Source organism: Eptesicus fuscus, chromosome 10 (genome assembly GCF_027574615.1).
Source record: "Eptesicus fuscus isolate TK198812 chromosome 10, DD_ASM_mEF_20220401, whole genome shotgun sequence".
Lineage (NCBI taxonomy): Eukaryota > Metazoa > Chordata > Mammalia > Chiroptera > Vespertilionidae > Eptesicus > Eptesicus fuscus.
This window is the reverse complement of record NC_072482.1, coordinates 78757921-78784941: the sequence shown is the minus strand read 5'-3', so window position 1 is coordinate 78784941 and position 27021 is coordinate 78757921. Positions and strand designations below refer to the sequence as shown.

At 38.7% G+C, this 27021-nt stretch overlaps 1 protein-coding gene across 1 annotated transcript in view; it reads right to left on the bottom strand.

Moving 5' to 3' along the window:
* Nucleotides 1-27021, bottom strand: part of ARHGAP18 (Rho GTPase activating protein 18) — a 123327-nt gene that overhangs the window by 23471 nt on the left and 72835 nt on the right. The window contains exons 5-9 of the mRNA XM_008138438.3: nt 22066-22244; nt 10912-11077; nt 8696-8787; nt 4444-4521; nt 1424-1583 (exon numbers count right to left, since the gene is read on the bottom strand). Of these exons, the coding sequence (XP_008136660.2) occupies nt 1424-1583; nt 4444-4521; nt 8696-8787; nt 10912-11077; nt 22066-22244 (675 nt within the window). The remainder of the gene's footprint in view (nt 1-1423; nt 1584-4443; nt 4522-8695; nt 8788-10911; nt 11078-22065; nt 22245-27021) is intronic.

Sequence of the window (27021 nt, the reverse complement as noted above, 5' to 3'; positions counted from 1 at the left end):
ACCATTGAAAAAATATTTTAAGCAGAAGATGATTTCCGTCACGTCTGCCCTAGAAATTCTTAAGAAATGTTATGCTATGACCCACTGGAATCATCTCAATATTATTACATGCTTGAAGAATAGCTTGGAATACAACAGAATACTATTCAGTCATTAAAAAGAATGAGATCTTGCCATTTGTGACAACATGGATGGACCTTGAGGGAAGTATGCTAAGTGAAATAAGTAGACAGAAAAACAAATAACACGATTTTCGCTTATATGTAGACTCTATTAAAAAAAAAAAAAAAAAAGCCAAGCTCATAGGTACAGAAAACAGATTGGTGCTGTTTTGCTGGGGTGGGAGCAAATGAGCGAAGGGGGTCCAAAGGTACACACTTCCAGTTATAACAGAAATAAGTCAGGGGATGTAATATACAGCATATGTCACAGTGACTACACTTAATAATACTGTGTTGCATATGTGGCATATGTGAAAGAAACTGAGAGAGTAGATCTTAAAATTTCTCATCACAAGAAAAAAATACCCGTAACTATGTATGGTGACATATATTAATTAAACTTGTTGTGGTGATCATTTCACAATCATTATGCTGTATACCTGAAACTAATATGATATTGTATGTCAATTATACCTCAAATATAATTTCAAAAATAATAGCTTGGAATAGTTCTGGTTGACACAGTAGCTCACCTTAAATCGTTAGCAGTTCCCCTTCTATTCTCAAACATTAGCACATTTGGAAATGAAACAGGTGGTCACCAGGATGTGGCATTTTCTGTTTTTTGTTGGCCTCTGGGGACTATAGGGCTAATGATGCCAGTATATAGATCTCATAAGATCTCTGTGCTCACTAGAAAGGCATTGAGAACCATCTGAGACATTAATTTGGAGCTTGCCCAAGACTGCAAACTGGCAAGATGTAAGAAGCCCGTTGCCCTCCACCAATGCGCCCGTCACACGACTTGTCCCACGTTTCTGCACGGCAATTTCAAAAACTTGACTTTTCAGAAAATAATCGCAGACTCTGCCAGATCCCCTCGCGCGCTTATGCTAGAACTGTTAATCCACAGCTTCTCCAATAAGTGTTGTTTTTAACACTTGGCAAGAAAAATGTATCAGAGATCTTGCGTGACTCATTCTATTCTAAGAGAAATGTGATGTTTTCCAGGTTTGAACATGAAAATATATTGTATTGCTTAAAGGGCATGCGATTCGCCTGTACCCAAAGAGAACATTCTGTTTTCTATTTGCCCAGAGATGTGTAGTTACAAAGGAAAGACGACCGTGTGGCATTTGAGCGCCCGCTGACACCAGTGAGTCACCACGTCTACCCAAACATATCTGGTCCTGTTTGGCATTAAAGCGATGAACAGGACACGGCAGCCACGCAAGACTGCTCCCGAGAGGGCCAGCACTTACTCTGCACGGCCTGGAAGGCTTTGAGGTACTCGCCACTGAGCAGCGGCTGGGGCAGCTCGCGGATGAACAGCTTCAGCAGGCTGGCTGCATCGTGCTGCTTGACACTTTCCCAGTTAAAAGTCCCTTCATAAAACTTTGCTTCCAGTTCTTGGCAAAGATTCTGAAAGGCAGGAGGAAAAAAAAAACAACAAAAAACAGCTACCAGTAAGTGCATTCCTCTTTTCCTGCAGGGAGTGTGATGCACTTCCCACTTTACAAGCGATTCTACTCCTTAGAAAAGACTTGGGAAAGTACCCAAGTCCAACACTTGTCCGTCACTCGGGAAGCGCCCCGCCCCTCCCCGCAGGATGCTTTCCCAAAGGAAAATTATAGCCACGCCAAGAGATTCAGAAACTTGACACGTTTTCCTGGACACGCTTCAGACCTCAAGCCGTAAAGGTTTAATGAAGAGATTCGTTAAAACGGTCTTTACATTGAGGGTGGGGGGGGGGGGGCTTTATTTAGATACTATAATTTTTCATTAAATTAACAAAAAAAATAATTGTTTAAAAATACAGTCTGTGTTTCAAATGATTTAGAAGTACATTCCATAACAAAATGGCAATCCATCTCTGGGCCTAGAGCAGAAGGCTACCCTGATTAGTCACCTCTGGGAAATAGAAAGCCAAGTTCTCTGGCTAATGAGGCATGAAAATACATCCATACACCTGTCCTCAATGCAGGGGCCTTAAGTGACACAGCCACCCTGCTGCCAGCTGCAGAAAACGGTTTGATCTGTGTGGAATGAGCACTACCTAGTTCATTTACCTCAAGGACTCTCCAAATGTTGCTGAAGTATTAGTAATAAATCAACTTAGTTTCACAATTACTATTTTCTACATGCCTTTCCACTGTGGCGTACATCCTACGATGTTAGAAATCCCTCCAAGTCCCTGCCACTTTCTCCTATTATTTGAAACTGTTCTCCCAAATTAACGGTCTTTGTTCTTCGTATAAGGTGAATTTATTGCACTTGCTCTTCCCAATTCAACTCCCACCTCTACCCTAATTATTTCTGTAATTGGTGAAATTACATAAAGGTAAACCTAGAAGTGGGGGGGTGGAGGAAAGAGAAGTGAGGGAAGAGAGACAATGAAAGAAAGTAGGAGGAAGGAGGAGGGAGGGGAAGAGGGAAAGGGAGAAGAGCAGGAGAAATGTTGTGGGGCAGGGGAGAAAGACAACCAATAATTTTGCATATTATCTTTATTTATAATGGACCAGCTGCTGCCTAGCTTGTATGTGACAACAGGCTGGGTTGCAGAGTAGAGCCCGCTGAATCCACTTAATTGACCTTCTTAGAAACGACATTTATTTGAATGCATTCTCTGCCAGCAATCCAGTCAAAATATCAAATACACATTCCATTGGGTGCTAAAGTAAACGTGTTCATGACTTGTGAGCTGGCCATCACATGCTGCTCATGAATGCTGTGGACAGTGAGCTGAGAAGCAGTACTCTTACTGATACGGGTCATAGGAAGTCCCAGTACCTGCTTCTGAGTCGTTCTCTGTCTGAGAACGCGCTCCTCCACAGAACAGATCTCAGAATCTCACACAGCACAGCCGTGACTGACTGGTGGTGAAATTGCCGTAGGTGTTTGCAAACGAACTGAGACAATGGCAACTTATCACACTCACAAGGGCCCCAGAACAGTCCCGGGACCTCTGTGCACCAGACACCAGACCCCAGGGACACAGGCTGAATGAAATTTGTGAGCAGGGAATATCAGGTGACTGGAATCCGATCAAACTGAGATCCCAGTGCAGTGAGAGCCAAGTAGGCCGAAACTGGCCTCCTAACTTGAGGCGGTTTATCAAAGTAAGAGGTGATGGGAATGTGGAAGGTATGAATCTCAATCCCACTCCTGGCAGCACCACTGCCAGTCACCGGTGAGGAGGGTGTGCACCCCCGGGGGTCCCTTCATTCTGATCCAGCTCTAAAGGTTCCCTCTGGGTGGGTCTTAAGGAAAGGAGCAGAGAAAAATCTCTTCCCTCTACCCCACGTTCTCTTGGATTTGCAAAGTCAGGAAGACAATACATTGGATGTGGGCAGTTTAGAGCTACAGCTGAGTTTGGAGAAGGTAGAGGAGGTTGTTAATGACTGCTAACCAAAACTTTCCTAGATGGATTTCCCAGACGGAGCTACAATGAGGCCCCACACAGTGCAAATCCCCTGAGAGGCATATGAATCATGCATGGTCCGTGGAGCAGTTGCACCTTGGCCATGCACTCATTGGGTGTTTTAATCCCCAGATCAGGAGCTGGGTAACAGAGAGAAAGGGGGAGGATACACGGCATCCTAGGAGAGTGAGAAGGAAATATCATCTTGAGAGAAAAGCGAGGGATGGATCAAGAGAGGCTCCAACTGGGACCTCTGGAATGACCTCTTTCACAAGCCAGACTCTGGCTACCCGGAGTCCAGGGAGACAGGGAACTGTGAAAGTCAGGAAAGTGATGAGACAGAGTCTCATTTCGGCAGCTCACTAAGACTCATCGTGTCAAGTCTCCTCCTCTGCTCACCTGGTGGAGTTTATCATCCTGCCTTCTTCAAAAACCAACCAACAAACAAACAAACTCAACTGCTCTTGTTCATGCTGACTAAATCTGTCACCAGCCCCCTATTAATATTTTGACTCATGGTGTTCCCTTCTCATCAGAAGGATGAAACTACTCATCTTTTGCCTGTTGACTTTTGTTCCTATGTTATGTTTGCACAGTAGAGAAATTATTTGCCGCTTTGTTGATCGCGGTATTATTATTACATGTAACATGGTGATTTTGAAAAAAAGAATCAAAACTTACACAGAAGTCAGAGGAGACTACAGAAGAACTAAATATAAACTGAATGTCAAGAGGTTTTATTGCTATATTTAATCTACTTTGCTAACAATGGGGAGAAGGGGCGGGAGGGCGAGTTAACTTTTAAAATGTAAAAGTATAATGAAACAATAAAGTCTGACATTGAGAGAACCGAGAGAGTACCTTGATTCGAACAGCAGCTCCAGGAATTCTTAAGAGGCCTTCGGTTTCCAAACCTCCCTCTTCGATTCGGGAAATCAGCTGTGTGTAAACAGAAGCACATTCTGACTTTGGTATTCAGAACAGGTACAACTCCAGATTTAACATCTGTTTCACATACAAATAAATGAAACTGATTACAAGGACATGGAAACAGGATTCTGTGAAGTTCTGAATGAAACTGCACTACCACTACGCTTTAACCAGTGAGTCCCAAAACTTTCATTATAATTTAGAATTTAGAAAAAGTTGGGTCTCATACTCCTTTGTAACAGAAGTATATAATTTCACACAACAGCTGTGGGACTCCAAACAAACAGAAACTGAAATTTTTCATTGTTTACAAGCAACTAAAACCATCCATTTCTTCTGCTTTTCCCGAAACATACATTCCGCAATCAAATAAATCTTACGGAATTCTAGTGTTTGCACATTTACATCTCGTTTTTAGCTTGTTCCAAGAAAGAATTATTTATGATATGAAGGCAAAAAAAACAAACAGTTTGCAAATATTCATTTTTAAGCCTTTAAGCTTTTTGTGGCAAACGTAAATAAAAAATAGTAAAAAAAAAAAAGAAGAAGAAGAAGAAAAGAAAATAGGGCATCTAAATCATACCTCATTCTCTATTATTAATGCATGCAGATCTCTCTACTTCCAGAACCCCATTAAAATAACAAAGGTTTTGTTTTTTAATAAGGCAGAGACCCACTACAAGAAGGCAAACAGACATTGCAATGACAAACGTTGGAAGGTATAAAAGGAAGGCAGAGGGATCATCCAATTGGAATATGCATTCCCTGGGCAGTACATGGAGGTTGTATAGGGGGCACTCTGCTATTTTAAAGAAATCAATTCCCTTGTCCCTCAGTTTCAATATAAGGCATTTACTAGCCCCGACTAGGTTTTCCTTGCTACCACTCACGCTCCTTGCACAATAGCTTTTCCTCCTTTATAAAAAGCAGACAGACTCTTCACTCATCCCTAATCCTGCTACAGTACTCTCTGCAGACCCTAAAGCAAAAGATCTCCCAGAGTGCCAAAAGAATGTAAAATTGTCATTTTTTTTCCTCATGGAAACCTCCTTTAATGATTAACCAAGGCTCTATAAACCACATACAGCTTACTGTTTCCCCCGGGGTTGTTAAAGTGTCTTAGGAGCAAAGCATGGCATCATAAATGAGGTCTTTTGACCTTTGTCTAGATGTTCTAAAATGAGATACCCTCTATAGTGTGTGGACACTGGACAAGATGGCATTTTTCTTTAATGACCTTATCTCTTCTATCCCAGGATGATGGCCAAAGAATGAACTGATCTTGAGGGAGTTGGGTAAGAATAAAGCAAAGAGTAGCCTCAAAATTCTCCAAAAGATTTATTATAGTTGACGAGAGAAGCATCTTTAAACAATCAGTCAATGCAGTAGATGATTTTTTGAAATTCAACTGGAATATTTTCCACGCCGTATTTTTCCAATTACACTGGATAAAAACCCACATCAAAATAATTTACATAATTATTTTACATTAGACAGGCATTATTCAATAAAGTGTTTAAAACCAAATTTACCAAATAATATCATGTAATAGTTATTCAATGTACAAGCAATATGTGCTTTATTTACTCTTATACAATGTTTAAAATGTTCTATTAACAAAAGATAAAATTATATGCTAGCAGCTATAGCAAATTAGTTTTTACCAACATAAGCCTTTTGCTTTCATTAAATACAAAGGAAAAATTGATCATGATTTCTAAATAACTGAATGAGAGTAATCTTTGAATTTTTATATTTTAGTCTTTTTTTATTATTATCTAAAGCTGAATACTAGCACTCAATTGAGGTATGTATACACATTGTCTAAAAGAATGTCATGTTTTCTCATATTTTTCACTTAGAAAATAACGTATTTTTAGCTCCCACATTATATTGCATTATTAAAACATACTAATAATTTACAGCTTTCCTTTCATTTCCAACTTAATACTGACATGAAAAATAACTATATTGATCTATATATTTTCATCATGCTGCTTTTAGTAATTTATCTTTCAGGATTTAGTCTGTAATTTACCAACAATTTCCATGTCATTTCCCAAAATACATTCTATATACTTAAATGAATTAAAAAATCAATTGACAAAGAGTGTGTTTGATTTGGCTGATTGGTTTGACAGTAAAAAAGAATTTGCTCATTAGGTATAATTTTTCCATCGATAAAAATTAAGAATATTTCTATTTCCCTGAATCTTTCTGAAAATATGGTTTAAACAATGTGCCTCTGAGGAAAAACAAGAAATAGAGCTCACAGATAAGTTTTACTAAAGCCCTTTTTAAGTATATTTCTCAATAATTGAGAAAATATAATCCTCTAAAGACTACTAACAAATCTTTTTTGCAAATCAGTGGTTTCTAACTCTTTCTTTTCCACAAAATTGAGGTTATACCTAATTATTCAGATGTTAGCTGATAAATAAAAAAACTATTTTTTATGATAAAACACTGTGATTTTTTTGTTTATAATTCAGAGAGGATGCAAACAGATAAGTATTTATCTAATAGTAAGCTCTTTATATGTTCCTTTTTTTAATGAATCAAAATACTTTAGGGCTATTATCCAAAAACTTCAAAATGAGGGGCAGCCAGGGTCTCAAGAAGAAACCACAAATGTAAACTAACTAAATACATGAGAAAACAATTTCAAGAAAAAATGACAAGGGACTGGATGCAATCCTGACCCTAGTCAGGAGGGTCACTAAACTTTCGTGGAGACCTAGCCTCACCAGTATGGGGTGAATTTGGTGTGTTAACTCAGCTACTATGCCCAGTTGTTTGGTCAAGTATGTAGACTCTGAATAAAGAAAATTACTCTCCATACTGTGAATGGGCCTCATAAGAGCAAAGAATGAGGTTCTCAAAGCAAAAGCACTTCTGCCTCAAGACTGCAACACAGAAACTCGGCCTTAGTTTTCAACTGGCAGACTTTAGACTCAAGACTGCAATATTAACTCTTGCCCAAGTTTCCAGTCTGCTGGCCTGCTCTACACACTTCAGACTTGCCAGCCCACACAACTCTCATAAGCCAGTTCTTTAAAATAAGTCTCTTTCTCTGGAGAATCCTAATACAATTGGTAGAAAGGATGGTGCTGAGATCCCTGCTTTGTACAATCATCTGTGTAGAGTAACTGACACCTTTTATTGACATTAAAAGAATTTGAATAGATGACTTACATTTGGTAGCAGCTCTCTGTTATTCACAGGCAGTGTTGACAACTATTTAAACAGATACAGGTTCTACTGGCAGTGGCTAACAGAGCTGTTGAGTAGGATCAACTGTACAGAGCAATGTTCATCAGGAAAAACATTGAGAAACAGGTTTGGATATAATGGAGAACATGAGGAATAAAGGAATCTGAGGTTAGTAGGTAAGATGGGTAAAAGTAAATGACTGGCTTGGAATAGCAGAAGAATAAGTGCCAAGTAGGTTGAGCTTTAGTATTGATGATTTTATGGAGTCAATCAATTGTGAAAGTTTCCCTTGCCACTCTTGCCAGAAGTCCCAGAAAATGTGATATGCCTGGTGTGTTGCTAAGAATCTAGAGCTTGGGTTGTCCATAACTGATCTGACCTGCCTTCTCCATTGTGCATTCCCTGGCTTTTATCATACGTAATCTGTGTTTCTGAACAAGGATGGCTCAGAGATTAGACTGAAATTCTTGTATTGCCATAGAAAATGCCCTTATGAATAACTGTTGACTAGACAAGTGACTTGACAGTTTAGCAATCATTTTCTAATTCTACTTTATGGTTTCTTGGCCTAGTTTGGAAGTAGACATTGGTAAATTAAATTGGACATCCTCACTGTAAATAAGAAAGCTTGGGATGAAATATTCATGAAGATTCAGTTCCCTAGAAATTTATAAGCAGTTTCCATTTCTGTGTATTATAGAATCGAAATCTCAATTATACAAAGCCAGCTAATATAAGACAGGGAAATGATGCCAGGTAATCACAGTTACAATAGTAACACAAAATGCATCACCATGAAATAAAAATTATGAGCCCTTGAAACAAATTTGCTTCCTGAATAGAAAATCAAAGTACAACATAAAAGAGCATATCAATTGGAAAACTATATTATAATAGTATGAATGCAAAAATGAAAACACTATTAGTTCAAGTATGTTTTCTCTGTGCTGACTCCTTCAGGCCTACTTACTTTTTGAAATATCAAGGGTATTCGAGTTCCTGGGACTTTCCTCTGATCTTGTTCTAACAATACTGCCAATGGAACACAAAAAAGGCCAGAATCTGCAATGAAAAATAAAATAACATTTCTTCATTTCCATCAGTCCATAAAACGTTAATGCAAAATGTTAAGGCATAAGACTTCTAATCTTGTCATTCAATCAGACAACTATTTATTGAGCACCTACCAAGTGAATGCCACTGTGTAGTCTTTAAGCATATACCTTCCCATAGTAAAATCCTGGCCTTGCCTTAGAGAGTAATATAGCAAGGAAAGACAACTAGACAAATGATCGCAAATAATCTCCGGAAATAACTACAAAAGTATAAACTGCTGCATAAGAGAAATGAGAGTCCTGTGGGAATACATAAATATGCAAAGATTTACTAAATGTAGTGAAATTGAAAGTTTTGGCTTAAAGCAAATGTCACTCATCTCTTTCATACTTCATTGACATATAACATTCTACAATACAGCAGACTATAAACACTCGCCTTTGAGAGATCAGTGAACATTATGATCTTGTTTTACAAACATTTTTCTTTAGAAAATATAGTAGATACTTAGTATTCTTGAATTTAAATTCATAGTTTATATATCTGGAAATAATTCCAGAAAGAACGACAGGTAATCATTTCTAATTTTTCTAAATTAAAATCATATGCCTTAAGTCTGGTATGAGCATAGCTTGTACCCAGTACCTCCCACCCCACCCCCACCACCGAGTGAACGGCTAGCAAAGGAGTGTAACACACATCATCAAGGGAGGTATAAATCACTTGTGAACATGGAAAGGGGGATTATCTTTGAGATATGAGCACAGACATTGCAAACTGTGACACTCAATAGAGATGCCATTCACAAGAATGCCAGTAATCCACTTTTCTTAATTTAAAAATTAAGAAAATATGTAATCTTCAAGAATGTTCAGTCCAGCTTATAAGATAAATTTAGATTAGATAGAAAAACACTTAAAAAGATGGAAAGAAAATCTGTTAATAGTGATACTCTTAATAAAAATGACAGTATTTCGCTTAACACTGGCTTCATACTAGTTAATAGTGCTGGGATGCAATTCTAAAACATAAAAACCTCCTCAAGCCACTTTTAAAGTCTTGAGCACAGCTATTTAAATTATATTTTCATTTTATATTTGGAGAAGGCTTTGTGATAAACTTCTAAAAAAAGCATGTGAGGTCTTCATTATCCTCAAAGGACGTGTGGAAAACCAGAAGCATCATTTAATTCAGAAATTCACTGTGCCAAGCTTTAAGCTAAAATACTCAAAGGAACTGAGCACAGAATGAGGTCTTCTGGGGCCCAGCATGGAAGAGGGCCTGAAGGGAAGGCACACTTCAGTCCTACAGAGAAATTGCCTCTAAAACTTAAATCAGGTGAATACTTGTCTTTGCTAATGTTACCATGGCAACTCAATAATCCTCATTCTTGGTTTCTCTTTAGGAGATACCGTTAAGGTAAAACAAGAGGTCTGAATTTCCTAAACAGTAAAGCTTTGTCAAGAGAATTTTCTGGATTTCCAAACCAATAAAGTCTTGGAAAAACAAATATTGAGAAGCTGTCTATTCTCTAGTATATTATTTAAAATACTGTAAGTTTATAAAATGGGTAAAGCTGCATACAAAAGAAAAATTACACATATCCATGATGAATACAATTTAGCGGTATTATGCACCACATGGCATATTTTTCTTCAGGGAGTAAAGAATGTGTTTGTAAAATATTTAGAAGTAGAATGTTAATGAACAAAAGGACTACTAACTACCCTATGTATTTTCCATCAAATAAATAAGCAAAAATAATTGATCAGAATGAACCATCTTAAAGTCATTTTTCAAGATCTTATTTTGGAAATAAATAAGTGTATTTGACAAATGTATTATTTAGTTTTAAAGGAGAGAGCATGTGAATTAAGGTTCCTTGATTCATAATTTCCTTCTATGGTTAATTAAATTTTAGATTATGCCTTTATTTTCCACATTCTAGGAGACAGTGAATTTTTATCAAGGTGCAAATTTTTGAAGGCGATGTTTTAGAATCTACATTTTAGATATCTTGTAGAGGTGGTTTGTTTTGTAGATGTTTTGCCCCTAAAAATACGATTTAAAAAGCCAAGCTCATCCTTGCTACTTTAGAAGTAAATCCAACCGTTTTTCATTTCCAATTACCTTTTGTTTTGATCTTCACAGCTTTTTGTTGTTTCAGTTCAATACCCAGTACATCATAGAGGGCGGTCAGTTCAATCAGGGCTAAATGGCAAACCTTCTTCATGTCCTGGGGCGCTAGGTCACCAATCCTGGTGGTGCCTGTTTTGTCTTTTGGCAATCTGAAACTCTACAATAAACACAGTTAATATAGTCAAGGTGTGCAGTAGCTACCCTTTTCTTTGTGAAAGTTAAAACTGCTAGTATAGAATAGTGACGATGAAAGCTATGGCACAATTTCTCGAGTCAGAATAGAGAGCGAAACTCTCCCAATGATGCTCGCTAAGTCTGTGGGGAGTTCAGGCGTCAGTATCTGAAGTCTGACAAAGGATGGAACCAGACAGTGGCTAAGAGAAGGAGAAGACAGCAAACCCAAAGGAGGAAAAGAACTCTAGTTAACTGACCGTCAAGAACCAGAGAAGATTAGGAGTTCAGCACAAACCAGGAGGAAGAAGGAGGGGAAGTGAAAGAGAAGGAGAAAGAAGAATAGTAACCACTAATGAGTGCTTACAATATGCCAGATACCCTTTACCTACATTTGATATGATATGATATATGATATGACACGATATGATATACAATATAACATAATATAATTGTCATTAAACCCAAATAAAGTAGGTACAGAGGAGCTGTACAGCATGGGGGAGGGAAGAGCAGAGGGGAGACTTAAGAGCATGGACTTTACAGCCAGAAGGCCTACGGCTACTGACTAAGCTGTGTGTCACTTCTGGCAATCACTTAACTATTCTTTCTGTAAAATGGGAGGAGGGGGTGGAGGAGGAGATGGAGAAGGGGGAGTGGAGGGAGAAAAAAGGAGAGAGGGGTGGAGGAAAGAGAGGAAGAAGAAGGATGAGAAGGAGGGGAGAAGACCACCTAATTCAAAGGGCTGATTATGTGAGGTTTAATGGCCTGGCACTTCCTAAGCACTTTAATGTGGTTGCTGTTATTATTATTACCTTCACCGCTGAATAACTAAATTGAGGCTTAGAGAGACTACTATCACTGGCAAGTAAGTGGTGTTTTTGTCGAATCTTGTCTTTCTCAAATATTATCTACTAAGTATTCTGCCTCTTTTAATATTAAATGCCTTAAATATAAGAAGGCAAACCACAAGATAGAAGCATGAATTTCTCTAACATATTAATACAAATCACAGTCCACTATATTTACTGATTACTAAAACAATAACTATTTTTAAACAGTTTGTTAAAAAATCTTACCAAGTTTATATCTTTTGGGTTTATCCTTGACTTTCTAATTTAATGGCTAAGGATGCTCAACTGATTCCTTTTTATTCACTTTGCTTTGCTAACTTTTGCACCATATTATTAATACTTCATGATCTAAAAACTATTGCAAAAGACATGTTCTAAAGCGGCAGTTCTCAAAGTGTAATCCAAGGAACTTTGGAAGAACCCAATACCCTTTCAAGGAGTCCAAGAAGTAGAAACTATTTTAACAATAAATTGTAAGACATTATTTGCTTTTTGCACTCATCCTTCCCTGATTGCACAGTGCAGTTTCCCAGAGGTACAATGCATGTGCAACAGGTGGCACAGAAGTAGATATGGGAATCAAGTCTAAAATGTGAAATCATGCTATAGTACTTAATAATTTTTATTTTATAAATATGGCTATTTTTCATAAAAATGTTATGTTAACTGTAATATTGTGCTTTAAATGGAATGTTTTTTAAATTTCTCAATTTTAATTTCTAAGGTAAATATCCGTAGGTATAACTGCCATAAATGATAGTCCTCCCATTTTTTTTTTTTTAATCCTTACCTGAAGATATTTTTTCCATTGATTTTTAGAGAAATTGGAAGGGAGGGGGAGAGACAGAGAGAGTGAAACATCGATGTGAGAGAGACACATCCATTGGTTGCCTCCCACATGTGTCCTAACCAGGACCAAGGATCGAACCTGCAACCGAGGTACATGCCCCTGACCAGAATCGAACCCACAACCTTTCAGTCCACTGAGCCAAACTAGCCAGGGCTCCCCTACCATTTTTCAAATGGTTTATATATTAAAAGAACTATTCCTTTGTCTACATATTCATGTTTTATAGTTCAGGAACACAGGTCAGTGACAAACTTCCATGGAACTCAATCCAAAGAAATTCTTTACATTCCAAAATCACTTTGAAACAGCCTTGTTCTTCTCAAAACCTTTCATGGAACCATAATTTCTGTAGAAATCTTCATATCCCTTTGTTCTTGGTTCAGTCACAGCAAACTTAGAGGGTGGCAAGTCCCAGGGAGACAGCCAACCCTCTAACAACATGAATTTGGAGATGCCTGGCCTAAGGCCACACATCCGAGGGTTCGACAACACCTTCCTGACTTATAAACCAAAAGTTTTTTGAGGACCTCAATAATTTTTAAGAGCCTAAAGGGTTATGGGACCAAAATGATTGAGAGTCACTGCTCTAGAGCACTTCCTAAAACCCACCACTTTTGGTAATGGAGGAGCTAATTCCTTTCAACCAAACTCAACTCCAAGAAAAAAAATCTTCAAGTTCACTATAGAAGAAAGAAGCTATTTCTTAACTTTTTGTAGTACAGTTGTTTTTCCTATGAGAACATTCAATAAAGCGGTAACAGACTTGATTGAATATGCATCCTAAGTGAATTTCCAGCGTAAGGGTTAATGGCCTCCATGGTGCAGTGCACAGGGGTTGAGAAAGTGGGGCCAGACTACAGGTGGCAAACCTTGTCTCCATCACTTACAAGCCATGTGACCTTTGGCAAATTCCATCATCTCTGTGTCTCAGCCACTTTATCCCTAAAATGGGAATGATAACAGAAACTACCTTACAAGGTTGTGGTGGGGCTCAAATGACAAGTAGTAAGCTCTCAAAAAGTATTGACTACATTTTTTTCACAGAAATTTTTCAATGATTTCAATATTTCATGGTTTTCCCTTTCTCCTAAATATTACTGCAAGGTAAGAAAAAATGATAAGGATACTACTAATATTTGATAATTGACTTTTCATTCTATCCTGCAAAAGTCCCCATTAGATAAGAATTATTACAGCATATTCTAAGGAGGGAAACTGAGGCTCAGTAAAGGGACTTAAGTAGCAGCCAGTGATGTAATAAGGATGTCAGCTCAGATCTTCTAAATCCTCAGTTCAGTAATCATTCTGTTCTGCTCCAGATTTCCACCCACCGCAGCCTGCAGGAAGGTGTCTAGGTTGATGGCGTTCATTTACGACTGTGAGGCCCTCAAGGAGGGGAGTCATGTCTTCATCAGCCTGTAACCCTCCTGCACCACAGGCCCGACACACCGTAGGTGTTCGGTCCGTCGATTCAGTGAGTGAAGATACACATCCTACAGGCAGAACGCACAGAATCCAACTCAGTGAGGGGCAGGACCACCGGCTTGATGCTCCCTTCATTTCCTGTGATTTGTACTGAGCTTCACCTTTAAAATCACATAAGACTCGCCGCGCGCACCTGGGTCCAGGTGAGGCCATGCGCCCCCTGGGTCCGGGTGAAGCCGTGCCCCTGGGTCCGGCCGAGACCAAACCAGAGGGAGTCGGACCTGCATTACCACCATTTGTCCACCATCCAGAGCTGGGGGGTCAGTGCCAACATGTACACATAAGGAACTGGTGGACATTGATATTGGGTCTCAAAAGAACTGTTGGTCCAGAAAGAAACTCACTACAGACGGATTCATTTGCCTGTCAGCATAACTATTATTGCTCGTCTCACATTCAGTTCTTATAAGTATATCTCTAGTGACACATGATCTCGCTCATCTAGGGGAAATGATGAACAACATAGACTGATGAACAAGAACAGAACCAGAAACAAGGAGGCATCGATCGGACTATCGGGCCTCAGAGGGAGGATAGGGGAGGGTGGGGGGAGGGGAGAGAGATCAACCAAAGGACTTGTGTGCATGCATATGAGCCTAACCAATGGTTAAGTTCAACAGGGGGTTGGGGCATCCGTGGGGAGGGGTGTGGGATGGGAATGGGGGATGAGGACAAATATGTGACACCTTAATCAATAAAGAAATTTAAAAAATAAAAATAAAAAATAAAATAAAATCACATAAGACTCATCACCATTTCCTCATGCTTGGTCCCAGAATTCTGCTAATTGCTTTGTTTCTTAAGGACTGAACCCCATCCTACTTAACAAGCCTTTATTTTTTGGTAAGTCCTAAATGTTTCATTAAAATCAGTTGCTTTTGGTCTAATAAGCCAAACACATATAATTATTCAAAGCATTAACCGAGGTACATGGTTAAAGAAACCTGAAGTATTATCAGTTCAAACATTTGATTTACCCTAGCAATACAACTCATGAGCTTTATTTATTTACTTATTTGTTTAACATTGTGCTTAATGAAAGGACTTAGTTTCTTTATCCCAATGTTTAATTCATGGCAGCTGCTTTAAATATTTATGAAGTTTCCTGTCGTTCCGTTTAGTTAATAGACTGGATGGCTCAGTTCGTTGGCTAAGACAAGGCAGTGCAATTTCAGCAAAGGAAAGCTCTTTACTTTTTGAAAAATGTGATTAAAGAAAAGAGTAAAATACAGTTTTGTTTTTGAAAAATATAAGGTCTTTGGATCTCGTGTGTTACCATAAATTAATCAGATAGCTCTTTGATGCTGCACCCCTCTTTTGTAGGCCTTGCAATATGAGAGGTCCAGTAGACACTTCATTAGTTATGATGGAGTAGACTCTTTTACTCATCAAGTCACTCGAACTTCAATTGGAAAGCAAGGGAATTCATTCTCTCCTGGTCAATTTCCACAAGATAATTTTTTTATATCCTCTACTAGGAGATTCATTTCCTAAGATTTTTTTTTTCATATGTAAAATGTCATTTTATTATAGTACTAGAGGCCCGGTGCACGAAATTTGTGCATGGATAGGGTCCCTAGGCCTGGCTAGTGATCAGGGCTTATCTGTGGGGCGACCTATGAGGCGATGGGGGGTGGGCACCGCTGGCACCTGCCTTGGCCAGCCTGGCGCCACCCCGCTCACCAGCCCCACCCCCCACTGCCAGTTGCCCCCCTTTGTTTTTAGTCTCCAAGAGTGATATTAAATTTCTATTTTATATGACAGACCCAGCAAACCAGAATCACTTTATATCACCTCCCAAGCTATCCTAAACAAGTTGTCTGTAGCACCAATAAAATAACACAAAGTGATCCTCCCGATATTTCCAACACCCTACTGGTATCATACATAGTTATTACAGTATTAATGACTATATTCCCTATGTTGTACTTTACATCCCATGACTATTCTATAAGCTACCACTTTGTACTTAATTCCTTCACCTTTTTCTCCCAGTACCCAAACCGCCCTCCCCTTTGGCAAATATCAGTCTGTTCTCTGTATCTATGAGTCTGTTTCAATTTTGTTTGTTTTGTTTTTTAGATTCCACATATAAGTGAAATCATACTGTATTTGTTTTTCTCTGACTGACTTATTTTACTTAGCATAATACCCTCTAGGTTTATCAACTGTTGCAAATGGCAAGTATAATTGAAAAATTAAACACACATATGTATATTAAAAAGGACACAAACTCAGTTACTGGTAAATTCAATGTATTAAATGGCGTCAGCATGGTCTTCCAGGAAAGACTGGCTTCAAAAGCTTAGTCACTGAAGCCAAACCTTGGCACACCATGTAATCTCTTAACCTATTTCCTTGTATGAAAAATAGGCATTGGAATAGCAACCTCATAGAGATCATTTGATAAATAAATGAAATAATTACAGAGCGTACTTCCTGAGATATGGTGGGTACACAATAACACAATTAGCAGTTAAAATTTTCAAACTAAAGCACATTAAAAGTTATAAAACCTGATCTCCAAGTTTAAAAGGAGACGTTTGAATCCACTGTGACATCATAAAGAATGAACAAAGACAGTTTGATGCAGTAAGAAAAAGGAAGTGAATATAAAACGAGGTCAACAGAGAACAATGTGTTACATTAAGCCTACTGCTTATTTACAGAAGCAGAGGAGCATGGAGTAGAAATGGAATGTGAGGTTTTCCCTGCTTACACACCTGCCTGAGTGGAGGATATAAGTATTCAGTTCATCAAAAATGCTGAAGACCTGTGGAAAGCTTACATGTCCATGCCTTCTAGCAGACACGTGGATAAATGACTGGTAGAGAACAGATGCGTAAATACACACATGATCGATTGGAAATAATTATCAAAAACATGGCATCTAACAATTTCAAGGATGATTTTATATATTTTAACTAATGTAAGTTCAGTTAGGAAAGACTTTTAACAGTAAAGTCAAATGCTGGGCTCGACCCCGAAGAACTGGCTAAGGCTTCCTTGGTAAGCATGGAGCAACAGAGTGGTAAAAATGGGAGGGTCATTTTAAGCTTGGGGCTCCACATGAATAAAATGAAGAAGGTCTGGGAGCACAAATCAGTTTATTAAATTGGAGACTAAAATGAGAGAGGAAGTTTTGTTTTTACATCTATCAAGTAGAGATTAATTTATTTTATTCCCTTATTCGAATCAACAACATGAAAATCAACGATGTCTTCATTTTGTTTAATTAGACTCTATTCTCTGTCACTTTAAACCCTTCCCATCTGTTGAGATGAAGACTGTCACTTTTAAAAGGTGCTTCTGCTAAGAATAGTCTGGGAGTGCGGATCATCTCTTTAGGCCAAATGATGCATACTCCTTTACTTTCCCCACTAGGCATACAAGTTCGTAAAGGCAAATTCTTAAAAGTATATGATAAAGCCTGGAAACAACCCAGATGCCCACCATTAGGAAACTGGTTAAATAAATTATAACTGTAATACATTCTCTCAATGAGTACAATCCTATATAATAAAAGGCTAATACGCAAATTGTCCCCACGGGTGGGAGTTCGACCCACCAGGAGTTAGACGTGTGCTGACCACCAGGGGGTGGCACGGAACATGGCAGCTGTCGGCAATGGGGTGCTGGCAGTGGGCAGCAGTGGAGGTGCTGCCAGCCCCATGGGCCCTGATGAGAGCGGGACCATGGCGGGATGGTGGAGCAGGTGAGCAGGTGGCGCCAGGACAAAGCGGGTGCATGCAGGGGCCCTGATTGCCCTGCCAATTGCTCCAAAGACAGCAACCAGCAGTGGTGGTGGGTGGCAGGGCCGGCGAGAAGGTGGCGCCAGGCCAAGGCAGTTGCGAGTGGGGGCCCCCGATTGCCCTGCCGGTTGCACTCTGTGGGGCAACCAGTGGGGCGATCGGCAAGTGCGTGGTGCCAGGCTAAGGCGGGTGCAAGTGAGGGCCCCAATCGCCCCCACTGGTCTCCCCACAGATCGGCCCTGATTGCCAGCCAGGCCTAGGAATCCTACCCATGCATGAATTTCATGCACCAGGCCTCTAGTGTATCTATAAAAAGGAATGAGTAATATTGTTCTATACTATTGTGGAATAATCACCAAACTATACCACTAATTAAAATCAAACAAACAAACAAAAAAACCCTCAAGGTGGAGAAAAGTGTGTATAGTGAGGTACCACTTATCTAAGAACAGAAGGATAAACCATAAAATTAAAATAAGAAATTTACCTGTGAGGAGAGGGAAAGAACAGAGTGATGGCTCAGGGATGGAAGCCAGACTTTTAATACACCTTGGTTTTACATTTGACTTTTGGACCATGCAAATATTTTACATGCTTATGAAACAAAATCAATTTTAAAAAACTCTATGCCTAAAAATGGGAAATAAAATGAAACAAATCAACCCAACCAGGTATGCAGTTGGTGGTTTAACCACATGAAGAATAATTATCCTAAGCAAGCTAAAACAGTAATTTTATGGTTGCATTCCTTTTAGGATATACCCCCAAGGATACAAACAGCTAAAGAAAAAAACAAAACAAATATAAACTCTTTTCTGGTAACCAAATTATTGTTGGTGGTGTTGGTATTGTTAGCTGAGAATGCTGTGATTAATGGTGGATAAAATAAACAAGTAATTATGTGATACTCTAATCAGATTATCTGATGCATCCTAAGCACCACCATTCTCAGCGTGGAAAAGAGAAGCCATAGCCACACTATGCCCTCTGAAAAGGCTGTAAGCAATAACCACCCCAGAATCAGGAGTACTCCTGGTGTCTCAATTAGTCATAAAAGTGTATTTCTACTAAACGGAACGAACGCTTCTTGAAACAGACAATTTTAGGTCTGCAGCATAAAATATGCCAGAAAAAGATGGGAAATTTTTTCTAACATCATGTCATATGTCTAAATCCATGAGGTAAGATGCTATTTTTACAAGAAAATTAAAATAAAACAACACTAATTAGTCACTAGTGAAAGATGCTGGGAAACAAACAAAACAAAAAAAGAAGACGAAAACTGGTAAAGAAAAGGAAGCAACCACTTTAAGAATGTCTTCCTTAAAAGATTTATTCCAATTAATACATTTTAAAAAAAAGTTAGAACATCATCCTGGAATTGTTAATACGCTAATAGATCCAAGCACTGATCAGAAAGAGCTGCTATTTTACAAAAAGGGGAAGACAACCAGACATTTTGTGTCTCTTGATATAGTCACACTTGAAATAGTTCTCACACACAAAAAATGAACCTAAATATGATAAATCTAGAATCAATTAAGTAAAAGGAAACAAAAAAACATGGGAGTAAAATTAGTCAGAGGGGGGACTTCTCTATGACTTAATAACTACTTTTTTTTTTTAAAGAAAGAAATTTCAAAGAAGAGAGATGGAGGAGAAAAGAAAGAATAGGGGATAAGAGAGAATGTAATGAAAGAAGGGAGAGAGGAAGAAAGTTAGAGATAGAGAGACAGAGAGACAAAGGAGAGAGAAGGAAAGGGAGGGAGAGATTTAAAAAGTCTTAATCGATATATCAACCAACTGTAATGCATAAACCTTATTTGAATCTTAATTCAAACAAACTGTAAAAACATTATGAAATTTGTGATACAATTTGAAATCTGAACAGACTGAATGTTTAAAATTCAGAATTGCTAGCATTTTTAGATACAATAATGGTAATATGAATATGTTCTAAAAACCCCTCTTTAGCATTTAGAAATACATACTGAAATATTTATGGAAAACAAATATAATTCAGAGATGTATTTCAAAATAATACAAAATAGGAAACTGATTATGGGTATGAATAGGTCAGGACTAGCCATGTGTTAATAAATGAGTATGCAGGGGTTCATCACACTATTCTTTCTAATGTTTGCATGTGGGAAATTTTACAAAATAAATAAATACTTAAAAAACTAAGGCATTCAGTAGCATTGTGAACACTCAGTACCTACAGCTTGGTTTTGAAATACAATCTGTCAATAAAAGGAACCAGTCCTCCTTGAAGAAATGGATTCTGTCAACTCTGAGGGGAGAAGACTACAGGTTGCGCCTGGGACATCTTGTACAAGAAAGGAAGTCATAAATGAATGATGAGGGCAGGTTACAATGACATAGGAACCAGCTCAAAGGGCTCCTATTGGTCAAAGTTGGGTAAACTTGGACAGCAAACAAACGTAGTGATTTATAAAACACCAAATAAAAACGGGAACCTTCAGCCCATAGTGATATTCAGTAACAAAAAGAAAAGTAATCTACTATTATTATAGTAGATTGCCAGCCAATCAATGTAGAATTGTCACAGAATTAGAAAATGAGTATTTCTCAAACACAAGTTTTGTTATTGTCTCAGGCAAGGATGACAAATGTATGGTGAGATCTCTGGGGGACAGCTTATCACTGACAAATAGGATGTTCACACAGTCTCAAGGACCATAAATTAATATTAACTGCATATAGGCAAAGTTATCTTCCATCCCCAATAAAGGAACCATCTAACATCATGCCCTTGTGATGATGCAATAGGAGGCATAAACATCATCTCAGCAGAAGTGTAGTCAAAAATGTTTAAACGGAATTTAGTCATAAAAAAACAGACAAAATCAGAAATCTGATTTGGACTCTTCAAAACTATTAAAACAAAAAGCAGGTCACCTGATTTAGATTAAAACACACACACACACACACACACACACACACACACGCGCACACGCACACACACACACTGGCATCAAATGCAACATATAACCTTTGTTTGAATACAGATGGGGGTTGGGAAGGGAGAAACTACAAAGGAAAATGTGACAATTAGGAAAATCCTATCTAATAAAGAGGAAATATGCTAATTGACCCTCACACCATCGCAAAGATGGCAGCACCCACAGCCAATAAGGAGGGAATATGCTAATTGACTGACTGCCCTCAAAGATGGCGGCACCCACAGCCAATAAGGAGAGAATATGCTAATTTACTGCCACACCCTCAAAGATGGCAGCTCCCATAGCCACAAGATGGTGGCACCCAGTCCCTACAGCCTCACTGGGGCAGCAGGCGTGCAGCAAGGCCGGGTCCTCCTCCAGGCGGGTCCAGCAGCTCCACGTGCGCTTGCCTCTGGAGTCCCACAGTCCCCTCAGCCACCCAGCTGCCCAGGGCCAGCCCGAGGCACAGGCAAGCCTCGGATGGTGACTGCCCAGCCAATGCCCAAGGTGCCGGCAAGCCTTGGATGGCGGCTGCCCAGGCACCCAGGGCCGCCCGAGGCTCAGGTAACCAGGGCCAGCCGAGGCTTGCACTGCCAGCAGTGGCAGCAGCAGAGGTGTGATGGGGCATTGCCTTCCCCTGATCGCCGGATCACCTCCCACCCCTAAGGGCTCCCAGACTGTGAGAGGGGGCAGGCTGAGCTGAGGGACCCCTCACCGCCTCCAGTGCATGAATTTTCATGCACCAGGCCTCTAGTTTTAATATAACCATACGTATAAATAATTTTGTTTTATCATTCAATTTCTAAAGTATTTTGAAATTGTGTTTTGTTAAGCTTTAAAAAGTTACTGTTTATCTTATCAGACAAACACAACCAATACATAGGTAGATGCAGACAGAGAGAATGTCAACGTTATAACATGTGAACTGTTGAATGAATCTACATGAAGGCTGTTTGGGTGTTTGCTGTACCATTCTTCCAACTTTCCTCTGGGTTTGAAATTTTCAAAATAAAAGGCTAATTAAAAGCAAACTCTGTTTAGTGACATCTGAATAGTGTATTACGTACAAGTAACGGCACATCGTTGCCTTTGCTCTTCTGGGTCCTATCCCTGGAGCTCTCTTTGTGATTGACAGCTTGCTCTGCAAATGACACCTCCAGGTTGATAACTGTTTCAGAGGCAGGTGTGTCCTCAGGCACCAGTGGCATCACCTTCTTTTCACCAACAACTAGGCTAGATGCCTGGTCTGGGGGTAAAAACAAAAGACCCAAATCATATGCTTTATTTATTTATTTTATTTTATTTATTTTTACTTCTAATACATTGACTATAGAAAAACCTTTGGGAAAAGTACTATTTACTACAGGCAATTATTAATGGCTATTTTAATACTAAAAAGTATACTCAAGAATCCTACCAACGGTGTGTGTGTTTGCGGGGGGGGGGGGGGAGGCGGGCAAAAGGAGAAATGGGGTGGCCAAAAATCCACAGTTTAGTTGTGAAATCTTTCTTTGAAGTCCCAATTTGTAGCCCGAGTTCACTTCCAAAACATTGCTGAACAATCTCAAATTCTGAATGAAAAACCTCACAAAAATTTAATGGAACCCAATCAAAAAATGGGCAACAGACCTAAATACATACTTTTCAAAAGAGGACATTCAGAAAGCCAAGAGACATATGAAAACATGCTCAAAGTCACTAATCATCCGAGAGATGCAAATCAAAACAACAATGTGGTACCATCTCACACCTGTCAGAATGGCTATCATCAACAAATCAACAAATGACAAGTGCTGGCGAGGATGCGGAGAAAAAGGAACCCTCGTGCACTGCTGGTGGGAATGCAGACTGGTGCAGCCACTGTGGAGAACAGTATGGAGTTTCCTCAAAAAGTTAAAAATGGAGCTCCCATTTGACCCAGTGATCCCACTTCTAGGAATATATCCCAAGAAACTAGAAACATCAATCAAAAAGGATATATGCACCCATATGTTCATAGCAGCACAATTTACAATAGCTAAGATTTGGAAACAGCCTAAGTGCCCATCAGCAGATGAGTGGATTAGAAAACGGTGGTACATCTACACAATGGAATACTATGCTGCTGTAAAAAGGAAGGAATTCCTACCATTTGCAACAGCATGGATGGAGCTGGAGAACATTATACTAAGTGAAATAAGTCAGTCAGAGAAAGATAAATATCACATGATCTCACTCATTTGTGGAATATAATGAACAACATAAACTGATGAACAAAAACAGATCCAGAGACAGAGAAGCATCGATCAGATATTCAAACCTCAGAGGGAAGGTAGGGGAGGGTGGGGATAAGGGGGAGAGATCAACCAAAGCACTTGTATGCATGCATATAAGCATAACCAATAGACACAGACACCAGGGGGGTGAGGGCATGAATGGGAGTGGGGTGGGGGTGGGGGGCAATAGGGGAATAAGGACACATATGTAATACCTTAATCAATAAAAAAATAAAATATTTTTTTAAAAGATTTAAAAATTTTAATTGACTTCATCGTTGTTTTATTGAGGTTAGTTGTAATCTGTCTTAGAACTAGCAAGATGCTATTTAATTTCCTCACAGTAGAACAGATTCCTGGAATAAGACCATTTCCACACCCTGCATTTTTTTCATTCTGGAATGTTACCTACCTATCATAGTAAAAATTTCAAAACAAGAAATACTGCCAAAAACTTATCGCTGTGGGAGTCAGGCCTAGAGGCTCCTGGTACAGGAATCAATAGGTTTTTGCATCTGATTCTATGAAAGACTTAAAGGTCCTACAACTATAAACCTAGTCAAATAACTTCCAGACATTTACATCAACATTTCAGAGTATAATAAGCTTAACATTTTTGTTTATCTGCTGTTAATTCTACAGGGAAAAAAACAATATTTTAAAGCCTCTTTACTGAAAACACCAGGTTTAAACTTTGGAGAAAATATTTCTAAATTTTATTATTTTGTAAGTCTTTGGTTTTAATGCAACTCACATTTTAAAAACCCTAGAACCAATGACAGGATTGCTTTTATTTTCTCATTGCAGACCTTTAATTCATGGAGAGCAGAACTGAGTTATAAAACAAACTTACACAGTACATTTACATATTACATACTAATATAACAAGGTGATAAAAGTTAAAGTTAATGTTAAAATGTAATAAATATGTCATATGTATATTTTATTAAAGGTATTCTACCTTCCGGAAAATATATTTATAGTCATTTAAATGTTTTTAAAAAATTGGTTTTACTCAAAAGAAAATGAAGAATAAATGTACATCTAGTCTGATTCACTCCCACTCAACAAGCTGGCTGGCTTCGTGGTCATGTGACCTGAGCCCTCACACAGGACCCCACGCTCAGAAGGGCCCTGCGCTGGGATTGATGTTCTTGCTCTTGAAATTTGAACAAGAAGCCCTTCATTTTCGGTTTGCACTGGGCCCCGCAAATTATATACCTAGTCCAGGTGGCCTCTCACAGCTAAGAAAGTAACTAAACATTTTCACCTATGTCAATTCCAAAAATAAAAATAAATGTGAAGCTCCATGATAGTATTTATCTGCTGTCATCTATGCCACATTTGATGCTTTTCAATAGCCTGTGACAATTTTTTTTAATTTGAATTACAAGATCTTCATTCAATTAATTTTGAACGTGAGTTAAATGTCAAAGCCCAATTTTATTTTCCCACTGGTTTAGACTGCTTTATGTTTTGCTGTGAATATATAGGTTGGTTTCTTAGGAAACCATTTTAAGAGGAAAAAGATTAGCCATTTTCTTAAATTAGAAGCTGCCTTTCCAGAATGTGACTGTTTATGGGCAAGAATTTTAAAACTATTCCCTTTTCTTTTCAACACCCCCAGGTTAGAGTTACAATAAATACCACCTCCCAACCATGAAATCACCTGTACCAAATTCAAAACTGGTAGAAATTTTATAATTAAGTTATAATACAGTTAAAACATAAATTTCCTCTAAAACATGGCAAAAAAAAATCCATACATAAAAGCATAAAGGTTAAAATGGTAAATCAATTCAGGGAAGATAGTAGGAAAAACAGTTGCAGGGGTAATGTAAGGATGCCGCTACAAGAGATGAATAATTAATTGGTTGACAAAAGTATCTGACACACACACACACACACACCTGTATATATGTAAATGTGTATATGCAAACAAACATCAATTATCTATTCTCAAAAAGAAAAGTTAAGCCTAGCATGGCTCAGTGGTTAAGCATTGACCTATGAACCAGGAGATTACAGATCAATTCCCAGTCATGGCACATGCTGGGGTTGTGAGCTCGATCCCCAGAGTGGGGCATGCTGGAGGCAGCTGATCAGTGATTCTCTCCCCCCGCCCTTGCCTCTCTCTCTCTCTCTCTCTCTCTCTCTCTCCCCCACCCTTCCTCTCTGAAATCAATAAAATATTTTTTGAAGTTAAGAGAATGCTGAGATAAACCTCTGGCTCCTAAAGTCCTCAAGTGTAAATACTATAATTTCTTCAATCTATTCTCCTTTGATTTTAAAGTGGTCAATTGCACTGGGTTGCAAGCATTTTACAAAACTCCTTGAAGTTTTTTAATTGTCCAAAATATCCCAAGTGCCTTTATTTTTAAAAAGAATTTTCCTTCCTCTATGGAAATAAAAAATGAAAGTAAGAAAATCTACATATTAATATGAAAGTTTAAAAATTATTAGGGCATTATGAATATATCTAAATGCATGTATTAAACACTGGGTCTTTCATATACATAGAGTTGTAGAATTTCATGAAACGTGAAGATGGATACTTAGCAGTAGATTAATTTGAAATGTGACAACCCTTGCAACATTACCACTTTATAACTTACTCATTTAGAATAAGTAGCTTTGATTGAACATGTTTTTATAAAAGCCCAAGTGTAGGGAAAACATTTACAATAGTCTGTGTCATACACGCCTTCAGATTTCAAGCAGAAAGAGCTCCACGTTCGAACTCTAGACTATGTTTTCCATGCATTTCATCTAGAACCTTTCAATGTTTGCATAACACAACACTGGCTAATGCGCTGGCCAGCCAAAGAGCATGGCACTGCCCAGAACAGGTGCAGTAGTAAGGACTCAATGACTTGGATGGCATTACACCCGGTCTCTTGTTATTCTGATTGGAGGCTCTCTGCCCACTTCCTAACATTCCAGCAAAAGCAGATGTAAATCAGGCAGCAAGTTTGCCACACTTCACCCGCCTGCTGCAAGCCAGGCTGGAAAGTGCGCCTATAATGAACTTGTCTTCCAGGACTTCTGTGTACATAGCCTACATCACCATCTCTGGCAAGGGAAGAAAACATCAAGAAAAGACAATATTTTCCTCAGTGTTCATTTAGCGATCGCCAGTCACTGTTGCCCAAAACCTAAAGCCTATTGACATTGGCACAAAGGTTCATCTGTCTCTCTTCATGACCAAGCTCTCTAGCCAGCCAGCACTGGGGATTCCAGTTTGCTTGCCATTTCAATGTTTGCTGGTATGTAGACTTGGGGAAACATCTAGTAATTTCATTCTGATTAAAAACAAACAAACAAAAAAACAAAAAAAAAACATGCAACTAAAGAAACCTCCACACTATAGTAAAAGCAAGTGCTTTTATAGATATAAATCTAAAGACATGTTTGTGTGAATACACACATTTACAGATATACAGATGCATGTGTATCAGTGTGTGTGTGTGTGTGTGTGTGTGTGTGTGTGTGTGTGTGTGTGTGTGTGGAAGGCCGGGGTGCAGAAGAGTTCTCAGAAAAGTATGGAAGAATGAAAAAATACAGACTCTGGATGCTCCAAGATTTCAAAATGCCTCGTATAATCTTGGACTAACTCCTGATTTTTACAGGACATTTGGGAACCCTTCCCAGTCTTCCACCGTCTACCTGATACTCCTGCCCAACTATTTCCAATCCAAACACAACATTACTAATGGCATGGACATTTCAGGCCCCAGGTCTTAAGAACATAAATGAAACTTTGTTAAG